Here is a 16,534-nt window from a genome sequence, read left to right as displayed (position 1 = left end):
ACTCTGAGTCTGTTTGATCCTTTATTTTTTGAAGGCTTGCTTTCAAGCTTTAGTTAGGAAAGTATTTCATGTACAGCTAATTTGGTCCCAATAGTAAGGCAATACTCTTCTTATGATTCTACCTTATTATTCTACAGTACTGCCCTTCCAGCCTATGGATTAGGAAGTCATTCCACACTGGCTGATGGGAACACAAACTACTCCTTCAGGGATTCCTTTGGAGATTGTTCCACCTATTCCTTTCTGGTGCTTCTTTCTCTTCTCTTCATGGTTTTCTCTCCCATGTGTGTAGATCAATACTTAATCAAAGACTTGAAGGTACCTCTGCACATCTCCAGAGCACTATGTCTCTGTGTGTCTGCCTCTTCTCTGATAATTTGCTTCACACATTTTAGCTGCCTTGGCCTCCCCAAACACTGAAATGTCTCCTCAACTCACCAGGACAGCTTGTCTCTGTTTGGATTCCCCATCACTGTACTCACTTTTCCTAGCCAGGTAGCTGGGGAACTTGATGAACTCAATTTGTTCGTTTTTCTTCTTTCAGGGATTATTGTTCTGTAATGATGTTATCCAGTGTTTGAAAACAGGGTGTTTTCATATATTTTGTCCAATTTTTAGTTTTTAAGGCTGAAAGACAAATTCTATTCATGTTATTTCATCAAAGGTGGAAGCAGAAATTCCTTCTCTTGGATTTTGTGCTGCTGGTTCATTGTGATCTTGTCAGCTCTTTGATGCTTTTAAAGATTTAAAAAACATTTTATTCAACATATTTTGTTCTTTTGATTGGAAAGTTTGGTTAAGACAGCCTAGGCTATCATTATTAGAAATGGAAATTCTTATGGCCTTTTCTTTTTTGAAAATTTTTATTAGAGTATAGTTGATTTACAATGTTGTATTAGTTTCAGGTGTACAGCAAAGTGAATCAGTTATACATATACATATAGCCACTCTTTTTTAAGATTCTTTTCCCATATAGGCCATTACAGAGTATTGAGTAGAGTTCCCTGTGCTATTCAGTAGGTCCTTATTGGTTATCTATTTTATATATAGTAGTGTGTATATGTCAATCCCAATCTCCCAGTTTATCCCTCCCCCCACCCCTTATCCCCTGGTAACCATAAGTTTGTTTTCTATATCTGTGACTCTACTTCTGTTTTGTAAACAAGGTCATTTGTACCCTTCTTATGTCCTTTGCAATTAAAAAATAAAATAGAAGAAGATTCTATGATATCCTCAAAAAATTAGAACAGTTGGGTGAGAGGAGGTAGATAATGCTGTGGTTCCTCTGAATATTCAAAAGGATAAAATAAGAAACCTGGGACATATTTTAGGCCTTGGGTAGGTTTCCCAGACTTGGCCCTGTTTTGCATGGTATGGATAGTAGATGGTAAGTTACTAATAGACCAGTAGGTAGGATTCTTACAGCAGAAAATAATGTAGAAAATTGAAGGAAGCCATAGTGGGACAGTTATGATGGGCTGTTTTGATTTTCACCTAGATACTCTACATTTCCTCATTTTTCTACACTGTCAATTACATCTGGTACCTGTACAAAGAGCTGAGGATGAAACCCCACCAGAGTGGACAGAGCACAGTTCCACTGGTAAGTTTTATTCAGAGCTAATAGTTATGAACAATATGCTAAGACAAACCCATACATCCTTGACAAACAGCACTCAAACAACACTGGCGTAGTTTCCAGTCTGTTGACATGACTTCCTCTTCTCTCTTGCCGTCACCGCCACCACCAACAGGATTTGATTATAGGAAATATTATTTATAGTATTGCCATTACTGCCTGGTTCCTTTCAGTAAGGGAAATCCTTCTTGGCTCTATGCCAATCCGTCATTATTTTTAGAGTAAAGAAAAAGATCTTGGAGAGCAGTTAGGGAAAGTGCTCAGCCAACTAACATGGGATTTGGGTTACAGGTATTGGAAAGGGAGGGTGTTTGTTCTTCTCTGATGTATTTCTTTGGTATGTGTGGGTAACAGGTATTGGTGTGAAGAAGGGCAGAGGAATTCATGTGTGGTAATCAGAAAACAAGATGGATCCAGGGAGCAACTGTCTTTCCTTCTTTGGTTCACAAAGAGTTTGGGGCACTGTCTAGCATTACAAAAAGAGAGGAGAACACAAAGTCAGTGAGTCAGTACATCTGGATTCTTTTTTGTGTATACATATCTTACATGTCACATAGTTCACCTATTTCATGTGTACAATTCAGTGGTTTTAAAAGTAAACTTACCAGGTTGTAAAATTATCATCATAGATCAGTTTCAGAATATTTTATTTGCCCCAATAAGATCCTTCATGCACATTTACTGTTAATCCATTTTCCATACCCTACGCTAGGCAACCACTAATATACTTTCTGTCTCTATAGATTTTCCTTTTCTGGACATTTCATATAGACATTTCATATATCATACAAAATGTAGTCTCTGTGTCTGGTTTATTTTATTCAGCATAATGCTTTTGAAGTTCATTCATTGTAGTGTGTCTAAGTAATTCATTCCTTTTTATTGCTCAGTAGTATTCTATTGTATAGTACACTTAGTTTCTTATTTCTGATTCTTTCAGTAAATCACTAAGTGATTTAACAGAAGACATTTTTCTGATGTTAGCAATTTTCATTTCTTTAAATGTCTTTATGTATTTTAATCTTACTATACATATCTTACAAATATTCTAGCCCTTTTATTTCTGTAGTATCCATTCTGTTGTGGCTTTTTGAAGGGGAATTTTTTTCAAGAGCACCATGGAGTAAGTGAATCTGGAAATCCTCCCAACATACTTCTTCCAGAGCCTACACATCAGTTCTAGAACAAATGAAAGTGGTATACTGTCATGTATATGGGGAAACTCAGCAAATGTTTGTTGAATGAATAAATGGTATTATAGCACTGTGAAAAGAGCATTTGAAAGTGAATCAGGAGATCTGTCTTATAAACCTAGTTCTGTCATTTATCTCCTGTATGTCCTTGGACATGTCATCTCCCTTTCTTGGGCCTCAACTTTTCATCATAAAAATGAAGTGCTGGTCTTTGTGATTTTTAATGTCTTCTTCCAGCTCTAAAATGCTACAATACTCTTAAATTCTCACTTGACTGACTTCTTAAGAAGATACTCTTCTTGCTTTTTGTAGCCTTGCTCTAGATACATACTGCTGGAAAAGGGCAGGAGTATAGAATGCTTTTAAATTTTTTTCTCTCTTTTTTTTCTTTTTTGTTGTAAGGACAAAGTGCGGTAAGGAAATCCTTGAAAAATTAATATGACGAGACCCCCTTATCAGCATCCCAGACAGGATATTACAGTCTGTACAAGTACTGTCAATAGAACTCTTTGCAATGATTAAAATATTTTATGTACTGTTCAGTTCTATAGCCGCTAGTCATATGTGGCTACTGAGCACTTGAAATGTGGCTGATGCGATTGAGGAACTGAATTTTTATTTCATTTAATTTTTTTTAATCTCTATTTTATTTAATCTTAATTTTAATTTAACGGCATGAAGCTAGTGGCTACTGTATTGTACAGCCCAGGACTATATTCTGATCCCTTTATCTCTTGTTTACCTCTGAGGATTCAACCCTTATAATTATTCTTTTATATTTTCAACTTGTATAGTTTCTTAACTCCCTGCAATTTAGTAATGACCCACGGCTATATATCCATTTTACATGTTTGTTTACATAATCCTACAATCCTGGAGCTAGAAGATACTACAAAGAAACAATTAGTTCAGTTCCCTCCCTTCAAGCAGATTAATGTCAAAGAAGTTCAAGAAATGTATAGATACAGTATTTAAAGTTTTTATTCATTCATTCACTCATAAGCTAAGAGACTAACTGGAATTTGAGAGAAGTTCTTCAGGCACAGAGTTATTCTCTAAAGAAGTAGTCATGAGACCAGAAGCCAAGGATGGAGACAACATGGGGGAATATTATCCTGAGTCTTGGGCTCCTGGTAGTAGAACAAATTAACCTTTTTTTTAAATTGAAGTATAGTTGATTTACAATATTATATTAGTTTCAGGTGTACAACATATTGATTCAATATTTATATAGATTATACTCCATTTAAAATTATTACAGGGGCTTCCCTGGTGGTGCAGTGGTTGAGAGTCTGCCTGCCGATGCAGGGGACACGGGTTCGTGCCCCGGTCCAGGAGGATCCCACATGCCACGGAGCGGCTAGGCCCGTGAGCCGTGGCCACTGAGCCTGCATGTCTGGAGCCTGTGCTCTGCAACGGGAGAGGCCACAACAGTGAGAGGCCCACGTACCGCAAAATATAATAATAATAAAAAAAAATAAAGTTATTACAAGATAATGGCTATATTTCCCTGTGCCATATAATATATCCTTGTTGCTTACAGAGCAATTTAATTTTTGAAGGAAAATAGAAGGAGAGATGTAAGATTAACTCTCATATATAATATTCTGTTGCTTTCTATGCATACAAATGCAGTATTGATACTTCTCTTTATAACCCATGCTATGACACTAATTCCAAGAAAACAAACTCTATCTCCAAATTTGCCCCCACTGCCTATTATTCTGTCATTATAGCTTTATATCAGGAGCCTTGAAGATTTGTTTTTCATTTTTGAGTTCTCTTTTAAATACCCCAGGAAGACTTCGGCCCTAAACTATTACTAGTAAGCTTTTTACCAGAGATTCATTGACAGTGGATAAGAACAGCAGTTAAACACAGGGTAGCCACGTGATGATGGATAGAAGATAGAATAAAAAGAGAAGAAGAAACGTGAGTGGGAGAGGTCACCAAAGACTAATTTTACTTATTTCCCATTTTACCTGAAGTCGACACTGGCTGTTCTACTTTAAATCATTTGCTATTCCTGATCCAAAGTTCTTAGGGAAAATCAGTTACCCACCTCTGATTTTTTTTTTTTTTTTTTTTTGCGGTACACGGGCCTCTCACTGCCGCGGCCTCTCCCATTGCAGAGCACAGGCTCCAGACGCGCAGGCTCAGCGGCCATGGCTCACGGGCCCAGCCACTCTGCGGCATGTGGGATCCTCCCGGACCGGGGCACGAACCCGTGTTCCCTGCATCGGCAGGCGAACCCTCAACCACTGCGCCACCACGGAAGCCCCCAGCTCTGATTATTGATTAATTGCTCACTTAATCCTTATTGATCCCTAGCAATGGCATTCCAGAATATAATATGATCTCTGCCTTAAAATATTGGATTGGCCAAAAAGGTTATTTGGCTTTTTCCGTAAGATGGCTCTAATAGTGCTTAGTTGTCTTTAAGTTCATTTGAAACAATTTTGTTAGATCATATTGTGACAGCTGTCATATCGGCATGCATTTTAAAATAATTGATCAAAATTGGTGAGTTTTTGTGTAGCCATTTTAATATTGAAGATGGAAGAAAAAACGCAACATTTTCGGCATACTATGCTTTATTATTTCAAGAAAGGTAAAAACGCAGTGCAAAAAAATATTTGTGCAGTGTATAGAGAAGGTGCTGTGACTGATCGAACGTGTCGAAAGTGGTTTGCGAAGTTCGTGCTGGAGATTTCTCGGTGGACAATGCTCCATGGTTGGATAGACCAGTTGAAGTTGATTACGATCAAATTGAGACATTAATTGAGAACAATCAACATTATACCACGTAGGAGATAGCCAACATACTCAAAATATCCAAATCAAGTGTTGAAAATCATCTGCACCAGCTTGGTTATGTTAATCGCGTTGAGGTTTGGGTTCCACAGAAGTTAAGTGAAAAAAACCTCTTGACTGTATTTCTGCATGTGATTCTCTACTTAAATGTAACGAAAACATTTTGTTTTTAAAACAAATTGTGACAGGCGATGAGAAGTGGATACTGTACAATAATGTGGAATGGAAGAGATTGTGGGGCAAGCAAAATGAACCACCACCAACCACACCAAAGGCCAGTCTTCATCCAAAGAAGGTGATGTTGTGTATATGGTGGGATTGGAAGGGTCCTCTTTTATGAGCTCCTTCCAGAAAACCAAACGATTAACAAGTACTGCTCCCAATTAGAACAACTGAAAGCAGCGCTTGAGGAAAATCATCTGGAATTAGTCAACAGAAAACGCATAAATTTCCATCATGGTAACGCAAGACTGCATGTTTCCTTGATGACAAGGCAAAAACTGTTGCAGCTTGGCTGGGAAGTTCTGATTCATCTGCCGTATTCACCAGACATTGCACCTTTGGATTTCCATTTGTTTTGGTCTTTACAAAATTCTCTTAATGGAAAAAATTTCAATTCCCTGGAAGACTGTAAAAGGCACCTGGAACAGTTCTTTGCTCAAAGAGATTAAACAGTTTGGGGAAGATGGAATTATGAAGTTGCCTGAAAAATGGCAGAAGGTAGTGGAACAAAATGGTGAATACGTTGTTCAATAAAGTTCCTGGTGAAAATGAAAAATGTGTCTTTATTTTTACTTAAAAACCAAAGGAGCTTTTTGGCCAACCCAATAGAAAAAATTTTGTTTTCTATTATATTAAGATGTTCTCTTCAAAATCTCTCTCCATAGACTCCTAGTGGATATGGGCCATTCTTCTGTAAGTTGTTTTACAGTGTCTAATGCACCTGGGAATTTTTGAAGTGTTCTTTCTTCTAGATAGGTCTTATATTCAAAGGGCTTTTCTGACTCTGCCCTATTATACTGAAACTGGCCTATAATGGTTTCTGCTGGTCGTCTTATACATAGACTTTTACTCCAACCATATGGTCTGAAAAGTCTACACCTCCCTTGATCTAAAAGAGGAGAGGATTGAACTATTATTAGAAGATGAAGGATTATGGTGTGATTTCATATTTGCCTTTCTTCTTAAGAGAATTTGTTGTGGTATCCAAATCTTATATTAAGCTACTTTCTACAGACCCTCTTTGTGGCTTTTGGTGTACTTTTTAGAATATAGTAATACAGATAAAATTCTGTTATCTTCAGTGCTAAGGAACTATCTACTTCATTGAATTTTAAAAAATAAATTTATTTATTTTTGGCTGCATTGGGTCTTGGTTGCTGCACGCAGTCTACTCTTCGCTGCAGCGCTCAGGCTTCTCATTGCGGTGTCTTCTCTTGTTGCGGAGCACGGGCTCTAGGCACACGGGCTTCAGTAGTTGTGGCTCGCGGGCTCTAGAGCGCAGACTCAGTAGTTGTAGTGCACGGGCTTAGTTGCTCCGTGACATGTTGGATCTTCCTGGACCAGGGCTCGAATTCATGTCCCCTGCATTGGCAGGCGGATTCTTAACCACTGCACCACCAGGAAAGCCCCCTATTTCATTGAATTTTATATCAAATATTGCTTAACTGAAGTAAACCTGCTGTTGGGAATTTTTGTACTATCAAATGGTAAGTGATGATCTGGTATTTATTGTAATATGATTGGCAATATCCTAAGACATTACTCACATTTATTCTTTTCATAGGTTATAGGTTATACCTGTCGAGTTAGTCAAATAGCCATCATTTTGTCAAGGTAAGATTTTTGCTTTCCTTCCTAGCAAGGCGTAGATTCTTGTTAGTCTTGGGTCTAGGTAGGAACAAATAGGAGGACAATGCCCTTATTTCCATTGATTCTGTCACTCCTGAGTCCTCACAGAGCTTTACTAAGTAAGAAACAACAAATGTGTGATCATTGATTCCATTTTCCCAGGTAAAATAGGCAAGCAATTTGAAGTTTCAGATTAGGTTTTAGTCCCAATTCTGCCATTAACTCTGTGTGACCTTCAATAAATAGTTCCCTTTAAGTCTTTTGACTTCTAATTCCTTTTCATATATCATGAAAAGTTGTAGTAGGTGGTTTTCAAGATCTTATTCACCTTTATAACATTGGGTGAGACTCTTAAAATTATTAAGCTCAGAAAGGATCTGGATCTCACCTAAAGTGGTAGTCACATTGAGTTGGTTTTAGACTTTATAACTTTTACTCCTAGATCTTTTCCTCTTATAGGGATCTGGATATATTTAGCTGCATAAATAACTGGTTGCTTAAAGCTGTGCTTTGGAAAAGCTCTCAGGAAGGAGCTGGTGAGAATGAAGTTATTACTGGTCACCATGAAAAGTGAAACAGACTGATCACAGAGCTCCTTGGTAGCTTTTTCATTTCACGATTACCCACTTGGATTTTTAATCTGATCATACAGCTCCCAGAGACTCTCTGTGAAACTCTGTTAGGGTTTATTAACCTAGGTATAAAATACATTTCCCACTCCACTTCCCCCAGAACTTGAAGAGAAGGTATACTTAAAGTTTTTGAGGTACTTTTCTTGAAGGAATTAAATATATGTATTTGCGGAGAGCTGGTGGGGTGATGGAGTTGGAAGAAGGACAGGAGAATATTTTGCAAAGGGAAAATGGCATAAAAAAGTTTGAATATTAGGGTGATAAGTTTTTTTCCTCCCAGCCTGATACCTCTACTATTGATGATACCTGTATTCTGTTTGGGCAATGCCAGTGAATGTTTCCGCAACTTCAGCCAGAGCCACAGGTAAGTAAGGACCAAACCTATCATTTTTATAATAGACTACACCTATTCTTTTCTACAAACAAAGATGGAGGAAGACTTTGTACATACATTCTGGCCAAGGTGCTTGTATTTGAAATGGGCTATGGACAAGTTGTACAGTCAAGGCCAAAAATATATAAGCAGAAATACAACACAAAATGACTAGATGATTATGTGTCAGTGAGAAGGAATAAGGTATTATGGGCAAGGCTTAGCTAAATGATAAGTTAAATTACATACTCATTAACTTTTGTTGCACCAAACAGGTATCTCTCTGGTCTTATACCTGTAGCAACATTCCTGACCATTGATTCTCTTCCTAGGTGTATCCTGATGTACTCACCACCAACATCCATGGCTAAAGTCCTGCCTTCTGCCAACATATCAGTCTGTAGCACACTTTATTTTTATGGGCTTATCATTTTCCTGGCCAGCTTTCTACTCAGCCTCCTCACCATTGTGGTATGGTGCCACCCTACTTGCCTTTATGGAAAGAGAGGGGGCGGTTGGGTGGGATGGGGCAGTATACCCAGGCCTGGGAAAGATGGGGCGGAGAGGCACTTCTCATAGTCCTAGAACTAAGAAAGTGTCTAGCAGATATTGATAATTTAATTACTACCTCAGTCTTTTGGACTTCCCAAGATCAAATGATGAGTGGGGAAAAGAGCCTATATTCATTATGCGAGAATTATGCTCACTCTAGAAATAATGTGTTCCTGTGGATCCTCATGGAGGACCAGACCAGAAAACTAGTATGTGTCGGGTATATTCTTTATAAAGTATGATACTCTGGAACACAGGACATCTTCTCTGTTTTAATTTTCCAAATAATTAAAGAGTTTTCTTTTCTCAATTCTTTATTGACTATAAATTTGCATTTATGCTATGTCTAACTGGGTTTAAAGTGCTGAGTGACTCAGACAGTTATTAAATACTCATTTGACATCATCAGACTGATGGACAAGTAATCATCCATGGGACAATACATTATTTATATATAACTGCCCAGTACGAAATCAGTAAGCAAGTGAACATGCCTTTTTATTTGTCATATCTACTTTCCAGTATCATTTTCTCCACTTTTCATATGCTAGTTCAGGAATTATAAACTATCTGGTTGCAGACCAACTTTATCCCACAGTTTCTTTCCTTTTGCTAACACAACTAACATCTGTGAATGAAATACAATTGTGGAAAATTTTCTTTGACAATTCAAAAATAAGTTATGGAGATAGCTTAGATCAAATCAGCAACTTTGTAAAGAATGCACAATGACTAGTTTATATTAAAATGGCCTTGATGGTTTTCATTTAGAACTGATTGACAGGAGAGACATGTGTCCCAAAACCTGGCACCCTAGGGATTCCTGTTTGCTCCTTCAGAATAACCCAGGCTTCAGTGGGCATTCAGGACTGGCATTCTGATTCTTTTGTAATCAGCAAACGGTGAACTGATTCTACTAGATGTAAATATTCTCAAATAAGTTCAAGCCTCTTTATGATTCCTATGTCTGTGGGGAAAGGAAACCACATGGCTAACCTTAAGTAATTGGGTTATTAACTTACAGAGTGGATCTGGATTATTAGAAAAAGTTTCAGATTTGGACAGATTTTATTACCTAATTTACTCCCCACAAAAAGGACATTGAACTGATTTATATTTATTTCATTAACTAAACCGTATTCAAATTGCTCCCAAATGGAAGGGAAAAACAATCTGTTTTCCATCTAAGTGCAAGAAGAGACTTCCTAAAACTTTTTTTCTGGGAGTTGAGAATTTAAGCTCTGTCACAGTGCTAAAGTATTTATTTTAGGGGTATTAAGCACAGAACACTTAATAACACAACCTTTATTTATTTAGTTTAAACACCTTTTTTGGAGTATAATTGCTTTACAATGGTATGTTAGTTTCTGCTTTACAACAAAGTGAATCAGCTGTACTGTACATGTAATTCACCATATTCATATATCCGCATATCTCCTCCCTCTTGTGTCTCCCTCCCACCCTCCCTATCCCACCCCTCTAGGTGGTCACAAAGCACCGAGCTGATCTCCCTGCAACACAGCCTTTAATAAAGTGTTTTAAAAGAGAATCTGGTTAGATCTTAGTTTTAACTTCCCATGCATATTGTGATTAACTTCATTGAGAAAAATGAAAGCCTGAGGGTTGATGTAAGGTTTATGTATTGAACATATATAGTTTGACTAATATATGTCAATTTACCTGGCCAAGCAAAAGATCACTCTAGAGATAATTTTCTCTCAAAAAAAGCCTGGTCTCAGATGGTAAAGACAGGAGGATGGTCTTTCCTGCTGTCAGATCCTAAGAGAAGGATCTCTCCAAAATGATAGGCTAGACCTGGGAAGTTTTAGTAAGCCTTAGGCAGACTACTCACCGCTATACTCATGTTTAGGTCTTACTCATTCAAGCCCAGACACTTTACAAGAAGTTTCTGAAATCGACTGGCTTTCTGGGGAGTGAACAGTGGGCAGTGATTCACATTGTGGAGCAGCGAGTACGCTTCTACCCCGTGGCCTTCTTTTGCTGCTGGGGCCCAGGTGGGTATCTTAATGGAAAGATTTGGGCAATGAAAAGGGTAACCATTAGATTGTGGTCAAGCAAAGTAGTCTCACCAAGAAGGATGACTACAAATTTCTGTCCAGCATGTAAAATTTACCTTCATTCCACCCGTATCTTCTTATGTTTTAGAAATTAAGAGAATTAGATGTGAGATGATATGAGAGGAAATGTACTGACAGAACTCAGAGACATTAACACCTGCCCTTTCTACTACATAAAGTTAAAGTGTAAGGATCAGATAGGATAATGTTTATGAAAGGGCTTGGTAAACATAAGAAGTTAAGAATTGTAACTTATGATGTTCCTGTAGTATATCTTGCCACCATTGCTACTCTAATAATCTGCAAAGTTTAATCAATGAGGAATAGCGGTTGGAGATCTGAGGCCAGTGGTTTATATAACTGGTTAATCTCACTGCTAGTCTTCATTATGCCTATAATTCTCACAATGCTTAGGCGTGTATACTGAAAAAAATTATGCTCAGGCAGCCAGGGCTGGCAGCAAGATTTATACTTTGTGTTTTCACAGCTGTCATTCTGACGATCATAAAGATGACTAAGCCACAGGACACCAAACTTCACATGGCCCTCTATGTTCTCCAGGTAACACCTTGAACATCCAGCATTTCTGTTCTTATACTCTCTTATCCTGTTCTCTTACATTGCCATTATTCAGTAAGCACAATTTTTCCCCTTAGGGTATTTCTTTCTGCATTGCAAGAGAGAAATATATTATTTATATTCAGTCATGAAGAATGTGGAAATTTCCTCACAGATGAGGTAGATACCTTTGTGAAAGTGCTGCCATGCATTCCAGAGCATGTATATCTCAGGCCAACTTCATTTCATTGATGTGTTTTTTTTTTAAGGGATGGGTAACAAAAGAAAAGATCTACCAGATAATGTTCTTATGAAACTCTGATAGTGACATGATTCTCTCTCACCCAGAGTGAAATGAATGGGATAAATTAGCTATTCTAGGTGAATGGAGAGAGAGAAGTAAAGAAAAAATGGTTCTCTCTTTTCATCCTTTATCAGATTTAAGAAGGGTTTTTTGGGCTATCCGACTATGGTGATAGGGCAGTTTCTTCAAGCCTAACCTGGGAAATGGGGCAATAAGGAGGGCCATTGAAACGACTTCATTATCCTTATGTATATACTAAGAAATATGACTAACTCTCAGTCATCCATAACAAGGTATGGTGTGAAGAGTGAGTTCAGGAAGAGCTAGAAAAATATTTTTTAAAAACTGACACCAAATTTTGATTTTTGAGATAGAATAAATATAACAGTGATTTATAAATAAGAGGAATGGAAACTATTCCCCAAATCTCTGAAAATCTGAAGGATGGGCTCCATCACCCCTTCATCTCCTCCAGGCTCTAACAGCATCATCTCAGGGTCTGCTCAACTGTGGAGTATACAGCTGGACACAGTACAAGTTCTACCAACTAAAGCAAGAAGCTCGGCATGATGCAGACACCCAGACACCATTATTATGCTCACAGAAGAGATTCTATAGCAGAGGCCTAGATCCACTGGAGTCTACCATTGCTTTTGCTACTAGCACCTCCACCATTCTTTGAAACTGTAAAACTGGAACATCCAGAACTGGAATGATTCTACACTAATGGTTTGGGAGGAATGTTTGGGAAGAACATCTTAAGTCTTTTCTAACCATGCCTTAAACTACGCAAGTGAAAGGGAGTGTAGTGCCATGGTTAGTAGCTACTCTAGGTGAAGTGGGTGGGATCTAATCATTATTCTCTGATTCACAAGTAAAGTCACTATTCAGGGAGATGAAGCCACTTTCCACCTAAGAGATAGACTCATTATTTCAATAGATATTAGATTTGTCTAAGTCTCTTCTACAAAAAATAAATTCCAAGTTATTATTTATATAAAGTATTTCCAGGCTCTCTACTCCATGGTTGTGGGGGAAGTAGTGTGGCATGCAACAACTTTCTCAGATCTTCACATTGCTATTACTCTCCTTTTGGTTGTACAAAGTCCTGGGTTTACATTTTTTGAAGAGTTTTGGAAACTCAGAAGAAGCAAGGACAGAAGCTGCCAAAAAAAGTGATAGTAGGGGGCGCAGTGGTTAAGAATCTGCCTGCCAATGCAGGGGACACGGGTTCGAGCCCTGGCCGGGGAAGATCCCACATGCCGTGGAGCACCTAAGTGTGTGCGCCACAACTACTGAGCCTGCGCTCTAGAGCCCGCGAACCACAACTGCTGAAGCCCGCACTACCTAGAGCCCGTGCTCCGCAACAAGAGAAGCCACCTCAATGAGAAGCCTGTGCACCGCAAGAAGAGTAGCCCCCACTCGCCGCAACTAGAGAAAGCCCGCGTGCAGCAATGAAGACCCAACGCAGCCAAAATAAATTAATTAATTTTAAAAAAAGTGATAGTGGGATCCTCATACACACCACATCCTAGTCTCTTACATATTCCATGCCGTTCTAGGCCTTAGCAATAGGAACCTTCCTGCTCCATAAAATTAAGGCCAGTCTTTTGAAGTTACAGTGGATAATAAGATTTAAGAGAAATCAGGACTAAAACTCTGAATCAAAAACTTCTCAACTCTCATTTATAAGCAAAAACCCAAGGTAGGTTTCATAGTGCTTGGACGTAGAATTAGGTTGAACCATATGAACTTGCCATTTTTGTAGGTGAAAATGGTCTAATATCAATTTTACATGGTTCAATCTGGCTGTAAGTGCTAAATATATATGTATTGAATAAATGAATGAACAGATGAATGAATGACTAACAAGTAGAATTTAACCTTCGGGGAAATAAAAGATTCCCACACTGAAGAGCCTCATTCATGGGTAGGGATGTTTAATGTTTCTTCCTCTTTAGTCACATAACAAGTGATGTTTGGTCTCTCCAGTTAAGTCATTAACAAGGCCAAACTGAGGCCAGGGCATCAGATACTATGATGCCAAAACAAAGGGGAAAGCCAAATGGACAAAAACTGGAATGACAATCAACTAAAACATCTGGAACTAATAATCAGATACTTTTCACCTGGTAAATTCCCTTCATCAGTGCAAGGCAAAATCCTTAAGATTAGAGGAAATTGACAGAGTAGATTATAATGGTGCATTAGACAGTATACTCTGAAAAGTAAGTTCCAGAGATCTTTCCAAAGGAGTTCTCAGTAGAAATGTTAGGGAGCTCAATAATAGTTCTTTAGGTTTTAGGCCATGAGCTTCAGCCTTACTATGGATGGTAACCTGACTTCATTATGTCAAGAACACATCTTGAGGCCTCCTAAGACGTATAACACAGATTACTGGGTAGCACAGAACAAGAAAGATTGCCTTACCTAGAGAGCTGCTTTAACTTCTTTTAATTTAAAAACTAATAAGAATTCAGCATATAGAAAGACAGATGGAAGCAAGATTCTCATTTCCGTAGACCTTGAGGGACACCAGAATTTAGGAGTCCAATTCTTAAAATGTCCTATTGGTATCACTTCATATTTGACTTTATTACCAGAAAGAAGATAATTATCAAATATATGTCAGGTTTGTTCATCTTGCTTCTCTGATGAATTTTTTGCATTGACACTGGTCTTAGATATTCTATAGATGTAGGCAAATAAAAAGATAGTAGGAATGGAAAATAATAAAATGGTAGGCAAGATTGGGATTATCAGCTCTTCGTCATGCTGAGAGTAGGAGGGCCACTATTCAAACTATGTAACCCTTGAATTCACATGTAGGAGGGGCATAGACATAGATACAGTGGCAGTTCTTAAAATTTCTGCAAATACCCCTCCCATGACTTCATGACTTGTCCAGTTTACGGTCATAGTGGAGTACAGTTGTATCTATGCAGCTTTGATTAATACAGATCTTCCTTGAACCATATGTTGTATCATCCTTCACCTCCTCCTCATCAGCCCAGTCTGTAGCTTCAAAAAATCTCTGCACCCCAATACCATGTGTTCTGCATGGGGAACTGGGTGTTTGATGTTTTTCAATGCATGGGAGCCTTTGGATGTTTTCTCATAGCAGCCTCCCACTTTTTACATCTCTGGCCTTGCACTTGCTGAAGACTTTAAATATCCCTTTAGATTCACTGCCACAGTTTCCAAACCTGTCTCCCTTGGTATTCATTAATGTTAGCAACTTTCCTGGGCAACCTTTGTGCCCCTTTCAAAGATTTTAACACACAGATTCTCCAGGCTTCAACCCTGGCCTTGGCAACAATAACCTTGTTCCTTGCAAGGAGTGCCATCTTGCTTGTAGGTGTCCGTGTGGCAGCACTTGGGGGTGCCATTACAGTATTCTGGGAGGTCACACTTATCCACTCTGAGGTGGCAAGTTGTGGTTGCTTTTAGAGATTTGCGGTTTTTGCTGCAAGATCCAAATGCATAATTTAAACCCTTCCTCAGCTGGCATGAGGGCAGACAACAGTGATCCTTTTGACAGTCAAGAACACTGCCGTAGTCAAATTCTTCTCCTTTGTCTAATATCTTATTCCCACAATATGGCTTTCAAAAAGAGCTTTGGAGCTCAGTTCTATTAAATAGGCAGCCCTCTCTGTGCTTATGCAACAGCTGGTAGAAATAGTGGAAGCTGCAGTTGCTGAAGCCCATATCTACAGTAATAAATTCATGCGTAGTACAGAGGTGCTGGCCATGGAACTTGCAGGCCACGTGGTCATGCTTCATTCCCAAGTCATGGCCAACCTCATGAGCTATGAAAGCTGTGAAATGTGGTGTATCTTCATGAAAGAAAGATTCAGCAATGGTTTCATTCTTGGCAATGCAGGTAACCACTGAGAAATGCATGGCCCTCATACTTCCCAAGAATTTGGCCAATAATCACATGAGCAGCATCATGTTTCACCCCTCTCAAGAGATTCCGGCCTTTCCAGTGTATAAAATTTTGAAGTGTTTCCTGCAAATTCAGGAAGATTTGCACAAGGGTTTTCTCTATCCATATCCCTAACCCAGTAAGCACCACTTTCATGTTATATCCTTCGTGTACCTATTGACCAGAGCATGGACATCTATTAACATCTTTGTGGTCTTGGTAACATTATTATTCCACATTTGGAATCACTTATTGTCAACCACAATCAACTTGTACATACTTGGGAAGTGGCCACATATAGGACATAGGAACTGAGGAAGGTTCTATTTTGCTCTGAAATTGTGAAGTGCTTAAGAGCTCCTCTTGCTTATCTCCACGGATTACACAAGACTCACCTGATTTTAAAGATATACTGTAAACCATATATGCTCAATATATATAGGCTTGATACCAAAGACAGTGCCATCTAAGGTCAGGATTCCCTTTTGCCCTGAGCAAGTGCTGATTGTCACAAAAGAATCCAGGTCGTCCTCTGAATACTCAGTCATCCTGAATAAAAGCAAGACTAGTTCCCCTTTTTTTTTTTTTTTTTTTTTAGTTTCCCATTTTGAT

The 16,534-nt window shown here is 38.5% G+C and overlaps 1 protein-coding gene across 6 annotated transcripts in view; it reads left to right on the top strand.

The window, feature by feature from the left end:
• Nucleotides 1-16,534, top strand: part of TMEM116 (transmembrane protein 116) — a 132,361-nt gene that overhangs the window by 75,947 nt on the left and 39,880 nt on the right. For 4 of the 6 annotated variants that reach the window (XM_067700629.1, XM_067700623.1, XM_067700628.1 and 1 more), the window contains exons 5-11: nt 1,499-1,603; nt 7,433-7,482; nt 8,410-8,493; nt 8,835-8,973; nt 10,925-11,069; nt 11,620-11,693; nt 12,470-12,998. In XM_067700629.1, the coding sequence (XP_067556730.1) occupies nt 1,499-1,603; nt 7,433-7,482; nt 8,410-8,493; nt 8,835-8,973; nt 10,925-11,069; nt 11,620-11,693; nt 12,470-12,676 (804 nt within the window). In that variant the 3' untranslated portion in view covers nt 12,677-12,998. Of the gene's footprint in view, nt 1-1,498; nt 1,604-7,432; nt 7,483-8,409; nt 8,494-8,834; nt 8,974-10,924; nt 11,070-11,619; nt 11,694-12,469; nt 12,999-16,534 lie in introns of those variants that run through there. The other 2 variants (XM_067700627.1, XM_067700625.1) reach the window with 2 other exon arrangements.

This window comes from Pseudorca crassidens, chromosome 12, assembly GCF_039906515.1.
Source record: "Pseudorca crassidens isolate mPseCra1 chromosome 12, mPseCra1.hap1, whole genome shotgun sequence".
Taxonomy (NCBI): domain Eukaryota; kingdom Metazoa; phylum Chordata; class Mammalia; order Artiodactyla; family Delphinidae; genus Pseudorca; species Pseudorca crassidens.
This window is presented reverse-complemented; position numbering and strand designations above follow the sequence as displayed.